General features: G+C 35.3%; 1 protein-coding gene across 1 annotated transcript; it reads right to left on the bottom strand.

Annotated features, from left to right (window-relative positions):
- Positions 1 to 1934: 1934 nt before the first annotated feature.
- LOC125647027 (uncharacterized) lies at positions 1935 to 14921 on the bottom strand. The gene is made up of 6 exons (XM_048873724.2): positions 14722 to 14921; positions 14106 to 14406; positions 7236 to 7274; positions 7049 to 7122; positions 6837 to 6910; positions 1935 to 6323 (listed from the first exon to the last, which is right to left on the bottom strand). Exons 1-6 carry the CDS (start codon positions 14749 to 14751, stop codon positions 2159 to 2161), a joined length of 4683 nt encoding a protein of 1560 aa, XP_048729681.2. The 5' UTR covers positions 14752 to 14921; the 3' UTR covers positions 1935 to 2158.
- Between the last annotated feature and the right edge of the window lie 1888 nt (positions 14922 to 16809).

Below are 16809 nucleotides of genomic sequence, written 5' to 3'. Positions count from 1 at the left end.
TATATATATTTCAGAGAGAAAAAATTGCAAAAATGTGCACATATATGACCTTTGACCCCGTATATCTCTTTGAGGTCATGGGATACCTTGACAAACTTTATAAGAAATTATTCCCTGTCCAATTCCTAACAAAATTATATGTCATATGCCTATCCCAAATCGTGATACATGCAGATTTTATTCGATGTAAAAATATTGTCATTTAGTCTTTAAAAACCTCTAAAATGTGCCGGTAGAGAAAGGGTTAAAACACTGTTTCCTTTCATACCATCTTTGGGGGGGGGGGGGGGGGGGGGCTTCCACATTAATTGCAACAACGAAGTCTAAACACCACTGAAAATGGAGGAATATTAGAAATCATGCCCCCTTTTAACATTTACAATTCTGCGCCTCGTGGGGATTTTTCATACAACTTGAATTTTGTGCAAACTTTTGACGGGAATAAAGTTCACTTAATAGTGTAATTTAGATTTAGCAGAAGAAGTCTTTCTTTAATCTTTCATTCTAGAGATAAGCAACATTAAGGAGGTATGCTACACCAGAGAAATTTGATGTAGATGAAAAGTGTAGGACATGTACAAAAATATTTTGAATTTTCAAATTTTCAAATTTACTTTATTTTGTCAAAAAATACAGTTTTAGTAGAAGGTAATCTGAAAAAAATTTAAAACCCCTGCTGGACTCGAACCTGCGACCTACAGTTCAGCAGTCGGTATTCTAACCTACTGAGCTACTCGGCTAGGTATTTAAATGGAAAAGGAAAAGTCAAATATTGCTGATATCGATTTTGTCATCCATGTTTTTAAAGGAAGTCAGCCATTATGACGATGTAGAGTACTACCTTAATAATTATACTTCACCGGTGATAATAAATACATGTAATCAATGTTGTTTTAGTTTTTTATCATTGATTTAAGAGAAACAAATTGAGAGGAATACTTTCCTCTCGCCTCAAGAATGATTCGGCAGCTATGAATCGCTTTCTAACGTAAGAATTTTGCACATACCAATCTGCAGTTATAGTTCAGATTGTTGTTTGCAAACTAAAATATGGCAGAAAGAACAGAACTATACTGCCTGAAACCCTTCTCTTGTGACTTAGCTTTCTGGCTGATTTTATTATATTCACTTTGTGTGTGTGTGTGTGTGTGTGTGTGTGTGTGTGTGTGTGTGTGTGTGTGTGATTAATATTTGATGTCAGTTTATCGATTTGATCTTGTGCAAGTAGTGTAAAGAGCAATTTTGACAATTTTTGCAGTAACAGTCACTGATTTAATGTTATGGTAATCGTATAAAAGTACCGGGGACATTTACAGTACTGTATTGCCTGTAAAATGAAGTAATATTTTCCTGTCAAAATGTCACAGTCGGTGATAAATAGATGACATCATATATAATAGTACTAGTCGTATTTTTAGACAGAATGACGAACTCTACAACGGACCTCCGTGGCCGAGTGGTTAGAGCATTGCGCTCAAAATCACTCGGCTTTTCACCGCCGTTAAGTGAGAAAGTTTCCCAGTTCACTTTTCTTCTAAGGTACATTGTATCTGGGTTCTCTTTTCCGCCAATAAAAACTGGGCGCCACCAAATAATTGAAAAATTGTTGAGTGTGGCGGAAAACAGCAAACAAAATGAAGAATTCTACAAAATTTGTCAGCTTCATACTATCCGCGGGGATTGTTAGCGGAAGAAAATATCTATTAATCAATTACCTCTTCACGCCAATATCTGAGCCGACGAGAAGTATTAACTTTTGTAAATCGTCGTGAAGTACTTTGATTTATTAATCTTAATTTCTAGATCAAATGGCATGGTCATAGTTGTTTGTGAATGATATTCGTTGACTTCTGCCGTGTCGTAAGGGGTTGCTGCGCTTTGGTGCGCCCTTGTTTGAGTATCATTGAAACACTGAATCGTAATGGTCTCCGTGTCCTTTGGATTTCTTTATTTTTATAACAAGTATATTGAGCGATATGATATTCTTCTGTCACAACAAACCATTATCAAATATTTTAACTGTCTACTTACTTACATGTACATATTATTGAATGTAGAATATGTACAAAATGTCAAAAATGTTTTAGAGCATGATAAAATGAGGCAAATCAAAACGTCAATTATATACGAGACAATCAATATTACAAGATGCATTTGATCATCCGTTCCATCGCATGTTATTGAAAAAATTTCTATTGAATTGGTTGTCAGCGTTAAAACCGGGGAACAGTCTGTTTCTGTCAATACGTTGTCGAGGATTTTCTGTCGTCCTTCGAGTCCTAGGTGGCGCTGTCGGTTTCTGTAATGAACGTCTTCCACTGTTATTCACATTAAGACCTCTCCCCACCAGGGTTGTTGCTGTATTACTACCGGATATTTGGCGTCTTAGCGGGAAATCGTCCGTGATTCCAGACTGCATGCGTGCTAACGAATTTTGTCGTCTTCGAAAATTCTGCATCCTAGCTGCTCTCAGTCGAGCCAGTTTCCTTCGAACAGCTGCGACTTGAGCTGCTGTCAGCTTTGGTCGTGCTGTAGTTACATCAACTTTCGTAGGAATTTCCGTATTCCTTCCAGAACTAGAGCCGTCAGAACCCCTCTTTATCTTTAACACTCCCCGTCTTCCCTGAATACGAAGACTCTCCAGCTTTTTACGATCTTGGAAAAATGTTGCTTGTAAAGATACTCTGGGTGTCGGTTGTATCAACAAGGAGGAATCTATCACTGGACGCGTATCAATAGTGAGATAAACAATTGGTTCATGTGTGACGGTATAGACAGATATCGTTGGGGTGCGGTGATGAATTCTCGTACCGACATCTGAAGAACTACTAAGATGAAGAACTGTCAATTTTCCTTGGTGTTTTCTTTGCCCTCTATCTCTCGACGGCACATTATCTAAAAGGCTTGACTTTGTTGGTTTTATGTAGAGTGCATCCCATGGAAGATTTGTTTGAAATACTCCTATTTCTTTATCATGAATTGGTTCCACATTTGAGCCAATAGAAAGTATTTCCTTATGTGATGAGCTGGATGCCAAAGTTGCAGGAGACGATGATCGACGCATTTTATGAATATCAGAATTTCCTTGTGACATGTGTGATGAAACGATAGTAGAATGATGTGTCTTGGAATTCAAAGAGTCGGTCATACTAGATTCAAGGACATTGCTTGGGAGAAGTGTTGTGTACGAATTCGTGTGTGAAATGTCCAAGTCTCTAAGCCATGGCTGTTCTGGGAACGTTATGTCATCTAGATAAACATGTGTATTAACTGATGAGGGATTCTTCTTATTTAATGCAATATCACTCCGAGTATTCTTAATATTGTCAACAAATATACTTGAGGAAGAAGAAATTGGGGTTTGTGCATATGTTTCATTTCTCTCGATTCTTGAACCACTCCTAAAAGTGTTAATCGAGGCTCCCGGCTCATTCACTGTTTCATGTAGAATAACACTAGATGTATCGAAAAATGTTTTAGAAGGCTGAATCCATTTACCCGACGACAAATGATCCACCCCTTTATTTTGAACTTGAATTGATTTCAATTCTTGGGTAAATAGAGGTTTATGGAATGGAAGATTGGACAGTTCATTAGATAGTATTTGCGATGACATCGGATAATTTAATGTAGAGAGGTGTACCAGACTTGGATATGCAGAGAGTTTAATATTAGGTTGGTTATATGTTAGATGATTTGAAAGCACTTCGGGAGAACGATTTTTTAGAGAAAACAAATCTGTATCGTTTGAAACATCGTAATTATTTGGAAAATAAATGCTCTTTTTTGAAATATCATACGTTTGACTTCTTTGGTAACTACTTGGAGGTTTTTCTGACAGTGCTGTGAATGAGGAAATAACGGATGTCTTATCAAAATCTAAAGGTTTTTCGAAAGATGAAACTAATCTTTGTGAATGAGAAGATGCGTATGTTGCACTTTCCAAATTTCTTTTCAAAGTATCACTTTGTAGAAGTGTATTTAAAGACTTTGCTGTATGAGTTTCCGCTCCTAGCTCATGTAATTGATTAAAGTCGTAATGGTTAATTGATAATGAAGCATCAAGGGTGGGTCGAGTTGACATCACAGGTAATTTCAGTAGTGTGTGGTCCACAAGTCTTTGCTCAGGAAAAGATAAATGTTGTGGGAATGAAATGTCATCCAGTACAAATGCTTTAGAACTGATGGACACTTCTTCAAATAGAACCGCACTAGATGAATATATCAAAGGTGGTTTAGTATAATCTACTGCAGGCTTATCGTGTGTTGAGTAAGATGGTTCTTTGATATGTTCAGACACCGCATTATGAATCCCATCAAATTGGGTGTCTTTCATAACGGAGAGTTTCATTTGATTCAAACTTTTCGATTGTTCGTCTTTCGTCCTATAAGACGAATGTGGTCTGCTTGACATGGCATCTCCTGCAGCGACTTTTTGAGTAAGCAAGTGAGATGTATCCAAGGGGTTTTCTGAGACCATGGATAAAACTCGTTCTGCTTGTATTGTGCTTGATAAGAGAACTTCAGAGGGAAATGTTGGTAATATCGTGGAGCTATTCCCATGCGTAGTAGAAAAGGGACTTTCTGGCTCCATATAAGTAGACGAGAAACTTGATATAGGTGTGACAAGTGAATTAAGGTCTACTTTCTTTAATTCTCTCATGGCTTGCACTTTTACTGTCTCATTGAAATTTTCTTTCTTCGGATCTCTAACCTGGTTTAAGCTGTCGACAGTGGTAATCAAAGTTCCATTTGGGTCTTGAGAAACACTAGAATTATGTGATAGTCCATCGAAGTTAAACTTAAGCCCTTTGAATAGTTTATTAGTTGATATGGGATTCACTGGGAGGGACGTCGGAAAAGAAAAATGATGATGAGGCACAGTTTCATCGTGTTTGTGTATATGTGTGGTGTCGTGTTCTCTGTTTGTCTCATTGAAAGTGTCATTTTGTTCCAATGACAGTCCATGAAAATTGAAATGTGAATGTTCAGTTAGTTTTAGCTCAGGTCCAATGGTTTCCGTTTTGACGTTCATGGGTGAGTGACTAAGACCATGTTTTTCGTCGTGTTGATATTCGGTGTGTGGGGAGCTATGGGCTGTGTGATCATGAAATGGAATGTCTGGTTTGGAAGTTGTTGATATCCTAGCACCAAAATTCCACAAGAAATCCTGATATAGATCTTGTAGGGAAGGCGTAGTCAATACTAAAGACTTGTATGGAGATACCGTGGTGATATCCTTTGATGTAACAATCGGTGTGGACCTTGCAAGGTTAATACGACTGGTTGTCGTTGGTTTTGTATCTGAGTCGTCTATGGGATATTTTGAAGTTGTCTCTCTATTTGATTTCCATGTATCGTTGAAATTGAAATCCAGGTGGGAATTATTCAATGAACGACTAGTGCCTAGTTTTGATGAATCATCTAGATCAGTTGCGTTATCAGTGGAATTTGTAAATCTTGAGCTGTCTAGAAACTTAAACGCACTTGACGACTTTGTGATATTTTGATTATTAATCATCAAAGTGTCGTCATTCAGGCTTTCTTCCTTGAAAGAAGAATTTCCTTGAGGAAATTCTAATCCAGTGAAATCAAATGTATCATTGGCATCCAAATTTAGATCAAGGTGTTGATTTCTTTCAGACGGAGTTACAGGACTCTCATTGTAGTCTGTCGATGATTTTACCGTTGAGGTCACGTACTGCAGTCGGGTATGACCCATTCCATTTAAGTGTTGTTTTATGTGTTCGAAGTCAGAGACTAAGTGATCGTGATCCATAAATGGATCTTTTGTAACTTCAAATTCATTGTGAAAGTCTTGAATCAAATCTTTTACTGTTTTGTTAAGGTGAGATAAAAACGGAACATCATTAATGCTGGTGTGATCAGGAAGTGGCCCTGTGGTTCTTTGTATTCTCTGTCCAGTTGTCGAATCAAGAGGTAACGCAGTTGTTTCCTTTGATTGCGTGTAGTCCGTTGATTCAGTTGTTAATATTTGGGTGTCTGTTGCTTTTGGTACCTTTTCGTCTTCAGCAGTTTCCATTTTCGCTGTTTCTATATCCTTCGTGGTAATGATGTCGTGTGACGTTGTTGAATGTGTCACACCAGAGAGAGGCTTAGTCGTTGTTAAAATTATCTCCACTGTAGTCAATTTCTTGTCGTCCTGTTTGTAAATACTTACGTCGTCAGTGTTGGATACGACGCCGAGCCCAATATCTACGTCCTTGATATTCTTTAAAACATTTTTCTTGATTTTCTCTATTTCTTCCTGTATCAGTTTATCCGTTGCTGGAACTTTGAAATTAACTTTCATATGTCCATCCCTTGAAAAGAATGTGGAATTATGTAGTATGTCAATTCGTATTCAACCTGCATGCACGTTTATATAGTTCCTTCTGTTATCTTATATTTAAAATTGCAGTCAGCATTTCGCAAATTCTATGGTCGTTGTAATGTTCAAATTTGAAAATACAAGCTATCATTGGGACCAATACTATTTAACGTGTTTTATACCAATTGATAGGTCGTTCTTTACATACAGATTTTGACTACGGATTACTCCGTTTACTTGATCAAGATAGAGGGCTCACGGCGGGGGGTTCAATGAGGATGCTTACTCCTCCTGGACACCTGATCCCACCTCTGGTATATCCAGGGATCCGTGTTTGCCCATCTCTTCATTTTGTATCCTTTATAGGGGTTATGAGATTGATCGTTAGTTATCTTCTCTTGTTCATTTGAAGGAAATGGGCCGTTACATTAGGTATCACTAAGCTTCCATGCACATTAATACTACTAGTTCAACAATGTAAATTTTTGCAACAGAGAGAACCTACTGAATCAGAAGAGACACGGAACAGTCCTGCACTGGGCGATTCTCGTTAGCATCCAGCTTAAACATATCCTTCATCTGTAAAGGGAAGACAATTTAATTGTGAATAGCAAAGGTCACATAGTCAAGCTGAACAGCATCTACAGTATGTAAAACTTATACGGTATATATAACGTATATTAAAATTTATCAAAATTAATATCCATTACAACTTACCAACCCGCATAATTCATGTGACAAAACCTTCTCTTTTTGTGACAGAAATTCCTTTGAAAATGCTTCATCGTCATCTACATATGAACATTTGTATGATAAAACAACAATATTCAATTCGTCATCGGCATCATTTTTTTGTAACATGATAATTAAGTAAAAATACGTTATTTGTTTTATAGTTACTTACTTTTTATCGGACTGTGCGATGAAGCATGTGGTTGAGACACTAAAAATATTAATTATACGTAGTATATTCCAAAATGTACCTATTTCTTTTCAAACCTTTTCAAAAATGCATGCTTGTAAAATATATACACCTCTGATGGTGACATCTCTATTGGTGCTAAATTGTTGAGTTTGAATAAAAAAGGAAAACGTTCTCATTGTCCAAATATTTACGTACGAAAATATGGCACCTTGACACACCTTATATTCTTGTTAGTTTGATATAGTTATTTTATCATCTGGTTGATGTCCACACGTGCCTCGTGTTCGACAAGTACACGATATATAAAACTATTATCACAGGAAAACAACACGCTACCTGCACGTTTGTCTGTTCCTTATTTCGTTTTCCAACACAAATATATATACATTCAAGAGTATATTACGCATTATATTGTTCTTACTATATACGCGGTTTCATGTGCTACATAGAAGGAAATGTAGAGAGGAAAATGTCAGAAGGAATCCCAAATGTAATAAATCCTAAAACATGTGATACAAAGTGATTAACGCCTACTTAGGAGCATGTCCGAACGGTCAGATCTGACACACATGTAGCTCACCGACCCAAATCTGATTTGTACAAATCTTAGGCAGGTGTTTGCTCAACTTGCATGAACTTCTATTGAAAGTCATAGTAAATGGGAGTTTTTTGTTTGTTTTTTTTTTTTTTTTTTTTTTTTTTTTTTTTTTTTTGGTAAATTTATCGTGTGTACAGAGAAGTCAATTTATATGTATGCACCATAATTTAAATCCACCAATGCATTTTTATGCGTGGAGAGTTAGAAAGTGTTCGCCTTTAAAATAAAAGAGTTCTCCGATTTATCTCCCTCTCCTGATGATGCCATTGCACCCGAGTTTACATTGATCTGTCAAACTGCCGCAGTATCCTGCATTTAACTTAATCATAATGTAGGGACTGTATATGATGCAAAGTACCTATTCAGAAAGCATTCTAAATGTCGACTACAATAGGTGCAGATTCTCAGGTGCAATGATAAACGCCTCTGTCGTGTTCACAACATTCCACGGAGAATGATCAATCCTTGAGTGGCAGAAAAATGAAATTACAGATACAATAAAATTGATAGGTCGTTCCCTATGATACAATAAAATTGATAGGTCGTTCCCTATGCAGGTTGATAAAAACTGAGGAACTCAACAGCCTTCTTCCAACGACAATAATTAATTATAGGTGTGTTTGATTAGCGATGCGGGGTTTTCCCCCCCGGTTACATGTGCTGCATTACGATCTACATTATCGGTTTAAATGTATTCGTACATGTAACATGCTCATATAAGAATTTCCTGTGTTTTTCTATCACACTGAAAGTCTTAATCAAAACAAGGGGTCGTCTATTCTGACACTGTTTTCTTTAGAGAATTATACATATACAAAGAATTTGCTTTAGTCTTTGCATACGCTTTCTCTAAGTCAATAGATACTGTATACTAGTTAATGAATATTAATAGTCAATAGATACTGTATACTAGTTTATGAATATTAATAGTCAATAGATACTGTATACTAGTTTATGAATATTAATAGGTCTTGAAATTATTTAGATATTCCCGGGAAAGGGGTTGACTGCCTCTTCTAAAAACCCTAATATCCCTATACTCCTTTCCTAAAACCGATGATGAAAATAATATAGACTTTTAATCTATGTATGTATACTGTAGATGATTTGGTATATATAGACTTTTAATCTCTATATGTATACTGTAGATGATTTGGTATATATAGACTTTTAATCTATATATGTATACTGTAGATGATTTGGTATATATAGACTTTTAATCTCTATATGTATACTGTAGATGATTTGGTATATATAGACTTTTAATCTATGTATGTATACTGTAGATGATTTGGTATATATAGACTTTTAATCTCTATATGTATACTGTAGATGATTTGGTATATATAGACTTTTAATCTTTATATGTATACTGTAGATGATTTGGTATATATAGACTTTTAATCTATGTATGTATACTGTAGATGATTTGGTATATATAGACTTTTAATCTCTATATGTATACTGTCGATGATTTGGTATATATAGACTTTTAATCTCTATATGTATACTGTAGATGATTTGGTATATATAGACTTTTAATCTTTATATGTATACTGTAGATGATTTGGTATATATAGACTTTTAATCTTTATATGTATACTGTAGATGATTTGGCATATATAGACTTTTAATCTTTATATGTATACTGTAGATGATTTGGTATATATAGACTTTTAATCTTTGTATGTATACTGTAGATGATTTGGTATATATAGACTTTTAATCTTTGTACTGTAGATTCCCTATTTTACACTAGTACTTATACGGCGTATTGAATCGTATACATCAAATCGCGCGTTGGAATCAAGAGTTTTTACAGGCACTTTAACAAAAGACAGCGAATTATTTTATTTCACGAGTGATGTCTCTCGCGAAATCACGAGATAATAGTCCTCGAGTAAATTTAGGAATTTACAGTAATATGAATTACTCCTGTATAAATAGGTTTTTGATCTATATAATATGTATATCTATGCTCCGGTAAGTATCTGTATCATAAATACATCTCTGGTGTGTCCAGAGGTCCATGTTTGTCTGATCCCACCCCTGGTGTGTCCAGAGGTCCGTGTTTGTCTGATCCCACCTCTGGTACATCCAGGGGTCCGTGTTTGTCTGATCCCACCTTTGGTATATCCAGGGGTCCGTGTTTGTCTGATCCCACCTCTGGTGTGTCCAGGAGTCCGTGTTTGTCTGATCCCACCTCTGGTGTATCCAGGGGTCCGTGTTTGTCTGATTCCACCTCTGGTGTGTCCAGGAGTCCGTGTTTGCCCAACTATCTATTTTGTATTGCTTATGGGATTTTTGAGATTGATCATTTTTCGTTATCTTCACCTTTCATATTATATAGATCAAAAGCTTATTTATCCTTACCTTATCATACATACGCATATTATAGATTAGATATTAATCTGGTAATGGTTCTGATGAAGAGGGATTTTGTCATTCATAATCATGCCACTCGATCTGAATGGATTTTTATGCACATATATACGTGTATCAAATTGTGTTATGGTGATTGATAAGAATTGTTGTTAAAAAAAAGGTTTTATCACATGGACTCAAAATTTTCTAATTATTTAATCACTTTGATACGAAATTTTTATGGTATATTAATCGCGGTGGCCTAGAGGTTAAAGCGTTCGTCCCGCATGCGGAAGGCCGGGGTTCGAATCGCGGCCGCGACAGACCTTAGTCGTTAAAACAGGTAGTGACAGTTCCATCGCCAAACGTTCGGCATTAGGTGTGAATGTCACGGGTCCTCAGAGATGACCTTAAAACGGATGTTCTGTATCACAGTAGGTACGATACTTCAAAAGGAGTCTATATAAACATGAGAAAACAAAGTAACATTTTATTAGAAAACAAGAGAAGAATACCCCTAAACTTGATAAATAGCAAAACAATATATGATATATTTATCAATAAAATCTTTATTAAACCCTACTGTGAGAGATTTTGGGCAAAAAGCTTCAATTTCAATTTTGAAGAAAATAAAACAAATATTTATCAGTCAAAAATTATTAAAATCAAAGACAAGCAATTAGCAGAATTTAATTACAAACTCTTACAAAATCTACTTAATAATAATAAATCTGTTCACAAATGGAATAAGAATGTATCCAAGCAATGCCCGTATTGCCAAACACTCGAAGACACAAAACATTTAATCTTTGAGTGTAGAAACGTGCAATTAATATGGAAGAAATTAGAAAATCATTTGAAATTTAATTTAAAATGGAAACATGTTGCATTAGGATTTTTTCATGAAGAAAATAAAACTACCACTTCAATAAATCATTTATTATCATATACAGCTTATTACATATATAAAATAAAGATGAAGTTAAGATATGAAAATAAAGAAGAAAATATTAATGACATTTCCTATTTTGTAAAAACAAAGTTAATGTACCAATATGAGACTTATAAAACATTGAATTTCAACTTCAATTATAAATGGTTTTATGATATTTCTATGACTTTGTGATGATAATAATAAAAAATAGTCAGATTATCTGAAGAAGTCTGTCCTTCAGTGGAGCTGCCTGAAGGGGAAAATATGGACATTGTGTGTTTACGGCTGTTCCCCACAGGTAGCATGGCTTATTGAAAAATATCTCTACCATATTTATATGTATTTGTTATAGTATTATAAATATCGAATTTATGTATATGAATATATATCTATATGTATGCATATGTATGTGTCTTATATATTAATTTTCTTAGAAGTAATATAGTGTATGATTTAAATATATATATGTGTGTGTATATATATATATGTATGTATGTGTGTGTATATGTATGTATGTGTGTGTGAGTGTGTATATACGTATGTAATTAAAAAAGAAATCCATCCAATCCAATGGGCTCCTGGCACCATAGGTGAGGAATAAGTGGGAATATCCTAGGATATTTTATCCCAACCAAAATTGTATGCTTCCAAATAAAAAATATATATATAGTTAAAAAAAAAATCGCGGTGGCCTAGAGGTTAAAGCGTTTGTCCCGCATGCGGAAGGCCGGGGTTCGAATCCCGGCCGCGACAGAACTTAGTCGTTAAAACAGGTAGTGACAGTTCCATCGCCAAATGTTCGGCATTAGGTGTGAATGTCACAAGTCCTCAGAAATGACCTTAAAACGGATGTTCTGTGTCACAGTAGGTGTGGCACACTAAGGAACCCTCACTGCTCAATGGCCGAAAGCGCCGAGCAAGGGCCTGAATTTGAAGCCCTTCACCGGTCTTAGTGACGTCTCCGTATGAGTGAAAAATTCTCGAGCGAAACGTTAAGCAAGGTACAATCAATCAATCTCTTTTAGTTTGTTATGAATGTCTTACAGAGTTATCTGTCCACTATGGTTATTCAAATGTATTACGTAAGGCGCTTAGATTAACTGATGTATTTAATGCGCTTTATAAATGTTGCCTAATATTAATAATAATAATATTGCATTTCCTTCCTCCATAGTTTTTTTTATATCAGGTTTGATGGAATAAAGTTTATGTCTTTAATGTCAAGAGGTAGATAAAGATGCAATAAACGTGAGCTTGGTTATACTCCATGCACATAGATTTTTTTCTTTCACACAAAAGTAACCACTAAATGCTCGAAATAAACATGTATGCAAAACTACTGCTAAGAGCCGACAATTCTTATCTAACATGCCGCTAGACAATGTCCACACGTGCCTCGTGTTCGACACGTACCTGTATTATACCTGTATTATATAAAATTAATTACATGACAACAACCAAATATCACTCATTCAAACACACATATATCCAGTCACGTGTGTAATACATAGACTTATATTCACAGTGTTCATACTATCAAGAGTTGGTTGTTGTTTTCTTTTTCGAAGAAAAATAAAACCACACAAATATTGCGCTAAAACTGTCATAAGGACTTCCAGAGGTAATAAAACGTCTGGAATAAATAGAATGGCTAATTGTGTGTTTGACCAAACGGTCAGTAAGTTCTCTTATATACGAGCTTAGTCTGCCGAGCTGCATTTATTTGTACAACTCAGTGTTCCACACGGTGGGCTTTTGTGTTTTGTTTATATATCATGTTCGTACATAGTATACACATGTCTGCATGAATCAGGGACGGAATAGTTACAGATATAATAATAATAAGAATAATAATAATAAGATACAGTTATAACTGAATATGAAGATATAAAAATAAGATACAGTTATAAATGAATATGAAGATCATTACAAGTTTCTAGAATGTTGTATCAAACAATGTATTTGTATGTAAGTATCATGAGAAAAGGTTTTAGACATTTTGAAAATATTATATAATAAATAAATATATAACATAACAGTTTTTATAGGGGGGGGGGGTATTGCTGTTGTTATAAAGTCCGGAAGTGAATAAAGATGTATTAAAAGTGAGATTGGTGACCGTTACTATAACGGACTTCTTTCTTTCACACAAACGTAAGCTCGCCACAAACATGTTTACCTAATGTATGATGAGAACCGAGGAGTCTCATTTAATTACCGCTGATCAAGACATCGATGACTGACATGATTGAACAATAGGAGTAATCGGAAATTATAATGAGAAATTAATTGACTGTTACTTCCCCAAGGCTACTATGAGAGAGAGAGAGAGAGAGAGAGAGAGAGAGAGAGAGAGAGAGAGAGAGAGACCCTGTTTTATGATACTAAATGGAATGCCCCAAAAACTTAAAGTAGTGTGAACTGCGACGATAACTTGGTTCAATTTCAATTTGTAAATCTTGCTTTAGATATGATTTTTTTGTAAATTCATGATCTACTAAATGAATGTATATGAGAGAAACACATGGGTATTCTAACCATAATGTAATTTTGTTTTCAAAAAGGATGTAAGAAACATGTCTGAATATTTCACTATTAATAAAACCTACAAATCTTTTATCACAGGAGTTCCACAATCTGAGAAATATTCTAGCTTATTCCCATCTCAGTGACCATAAACTGAATGTCAAATGAATATAACTCTAACCCCTTTCATAATTGTCAGCAAAGTTTAAGTGCAATGGTGTTTCAAGTGTATTGAATTAGAATGGGAGATTGAAAATTTACTGAATTAATCGTTTTTACTTGAACTTTTATTTCACTTTTTCTGTTTATGGTCTCCAGACTCGTTATTCCGGTTTTACTAAAATGACATTCATTCTCGTTTTATAACAATAATGTTTGCATCAATGAAAATATGGAAATGGTATTTCATAACAGGACGACCACTTACACAATACAGCTAAAGTCACGGCGACTGCTACCACTCCCGCCAAACTGAATAGCAGCATTGTTCCAAGAAATACCCGTATGTTGCAGGATTTGGAACTCGAGCTTTTCCCCGCCGATCTACCAGCATTCTGCATGGAATACTGACTCACACTCCTGCCTCTCCCGATGTCATCCGGATGAAGATAGAATTTATAGAAAGGTTCCGAATTAGTTTCCTGAAAGGTCGTTTCGTAACGTCCATTTTCGTGAATTTCTGTGTCAATTCCATTATCCAAGTGAAAGAGGGCTGTCAAACGAGGCCACTGCAATAACCGGCACTTTATCAAAATACAGATATTCTCTCTGTCAAAGATATACTGCAATAACGGACACTTTATCAAAATACAGATATTCTCTCTGTCAAAGATACACTACAATAACGGACACTTTATCAAAATACAGATATTCTCTCTGTCAAAGATACACTAAAGGTTAAAAACCTACGAATTCGAAGAAATTAAGTGTTCTTTGTATAAGATTTCTTATGTTGGTACTATTGCTGATATCAGATCGAACTGTACGAAACATATAGGTGAAGCTTATCTTTAAAACATTAAATATATATAAGAACTTATTACCTTCTCGCTGTAGCGGCTAGTCCAGGTCATATTGGAAACATGTAACTATCAATTAGAACCAAAAATCCACTATATCAAAATTCCCGTTACATGAATACACCAGTCCGGTTTTTATTTACGTCTATTAACAACGTTCCGTTGTTCTGTCTCGAACATCTGACCAGGGTCACACTTAGAATTGACAGTCGACTCGTGTTTTATGTTCCCCGATGATGACCCATGATGGACTTAGTAAGGTATGTGTTGTGACGGTACACACACCTCACGTTAAACACGTTTCGTTGTACACCGATTTTGTACTTTGAGTGATTTTTTTCATTAAGCACGACATCAATTACCAATTGATTGAATCGTTAAAAAAACCACCGTTCGTTTTTCTTCTGTCACGGAAAAATACTATGTATATACTGAAACACTTTTTGAACTTTTCTCGTATATTATTTATTTAGTACTATGTATATACTGAAACACTTTTTGAACTTTTCTCGTATATCAATAGTATTGTTTATTCCTTCCAAAAGTTTTCACTCACATTTAGACGGGACCAGTTGTAAGTGAAGAACCACAAAGTTAGACCTATGATTAGCGCTCAGGGCCGTAGCAGCGAGAGTACCAAAACGCGTCAACGCCTGACTCTGCCTACGCCTGCCGCGACACGGGGCCTTCGCTTTCAAGGTCATATCCGGGAAACCCGTGATTCTCACTTCTAAATGCCGAGCGTGTTGTGAAGGAGCAATCTCTAACTATGGTTACTTACTTATGATTGACCGCCATGGCACGAGCGGGGTTCGAACTCGATACCTCCCGGTTACAAAGCGAATGTTAAACGTACCACTGAGCTGCCGTGGCCGATCTGTAGCTGCGGAACTGTAGCTCTCTGAAAAAATATTTTGACATAACGGAGAGCTACAGATCCACCCCTTATAAAAACTTTCGATTTACCACGCACAAAAAGCTGTGCACGGTCGAGGCCTTATATCGTTGTATTCTTGAGTTGCTGCCTCATAAATTTAATATAAAAAATTCTTAACATATATTCCTACTATACTTGTGTCTAAAAATACCTTCAAATATTCATTAAAGCCCCATACGACCTGAAATCTTCCAACTTCAAATGATTTCATTTGTTGACGTAGCCATGTTAGGTAGCCGGTCAATTCGAACCCTGTTGTTGTAGGTATCTATTCATAAAATTTGTTATATGTTATGTATTCGCTCTTCATTTATTATCAACACGAATAATTTATAGAAATTTAAAAAAAAAAACGGACCATACTAATGAAAGCCGCATTGCTGTGAGTTTATATATTTGAATAATTATTATTCAAAGGCACTGGAATGATATATTATTCAAAATATTTAGCTAAAATATTTGTGGGGATATTAGTTCACATCTAGACGTTATTGTGCAAGTATGGAAATTAACCGGGATTCGAATTCACTATATAAATAACGGAACAAACATGACAAAGTAAACAAAAGTTTTCTAGGAGCTTGAATTCCTCAGCTGATATAACTGGAGAGAAAATTATATAAAAAAAAAAAAAAATCTAAAGATTTTTAAAATGAAGTAAATATGGTGTTTAATCTTACATTTTATATTTATTTATTAGATATGACACACACTTTCTAATTACACATCTAATATAGGACAGCAACTTGTTTTGTATTTTTAGAAGATAGGACATGAGTTTGTTTTAAAATGGAAATATGAAATGCACCGGTCCCAACCTCCAAATTAACATTGACCTGTCCCTAAGGAAACGTTTTATCATTTGTAATGTTTCAATTATAAATTCCAATGTATTGTGAATTTTGATCATAGAAAGATCGTTAAGTTAAATTTTGTTATAGGTTCAAAGATATTCTGTGTTTTGGGAACCTCGGGAGATTTCAAATTATTTGGCCAAGCATATTAAACAATGTTTTATATGTACAGTGAGAAAGAAAGACTTGAAACTACCACCAGGTATTGCAGTATGTACATTATGTATAATTATACATCTCTGTATTTCAGCCATGTAAACAGCGGGTGAACCCTGGTGTATATAATCAACTTTAAACGTTTGGATCCACCCTTTCGTCACG

This window comes from Ostrea edulis, chromosome 6 (assembly GCF_947568905.1).
Source record: "Ostrea edulis chromosome 6, xbOstEdul1.1, whole genome shotgun sequence".
Classification (NCBI taxonomy): domain Eukaryota; kingdom Metazoa; phylum Mollusca; class Bivalvia; order Ostreida; family Ostreidae; genus Ostrea; species Ostrea edulis.
The sequence above is the reverse complement of the archived record's forward strand: the minus strand, read 5'-3'. Positions and strand labels throughout refer to the sequence as shown.

Bases quoted from the DNA above. Each gene is read 5' to 3' on its own strand.
- LOC125647027 (XM_048873724.2), bottom strand. From the start codon at position 14,751: ATGACCTGGACTAGCCGCTACAGCGAGAAG. The intron at 7,275-14,105 runs GTAAGTGGTCGT...TAATATTTTTAG, and splicing joins CGTGACTTTAGCTGTATTGT to TGTCTCAACCACATGCTTCA. The intron at 7,123-7,235 runs GTAAGTAACTAT...GTTCATATGTAG, and splicing joins ATCGCACAGTCCGATAAAAA to ATGACGATGAAGCATTTTCA.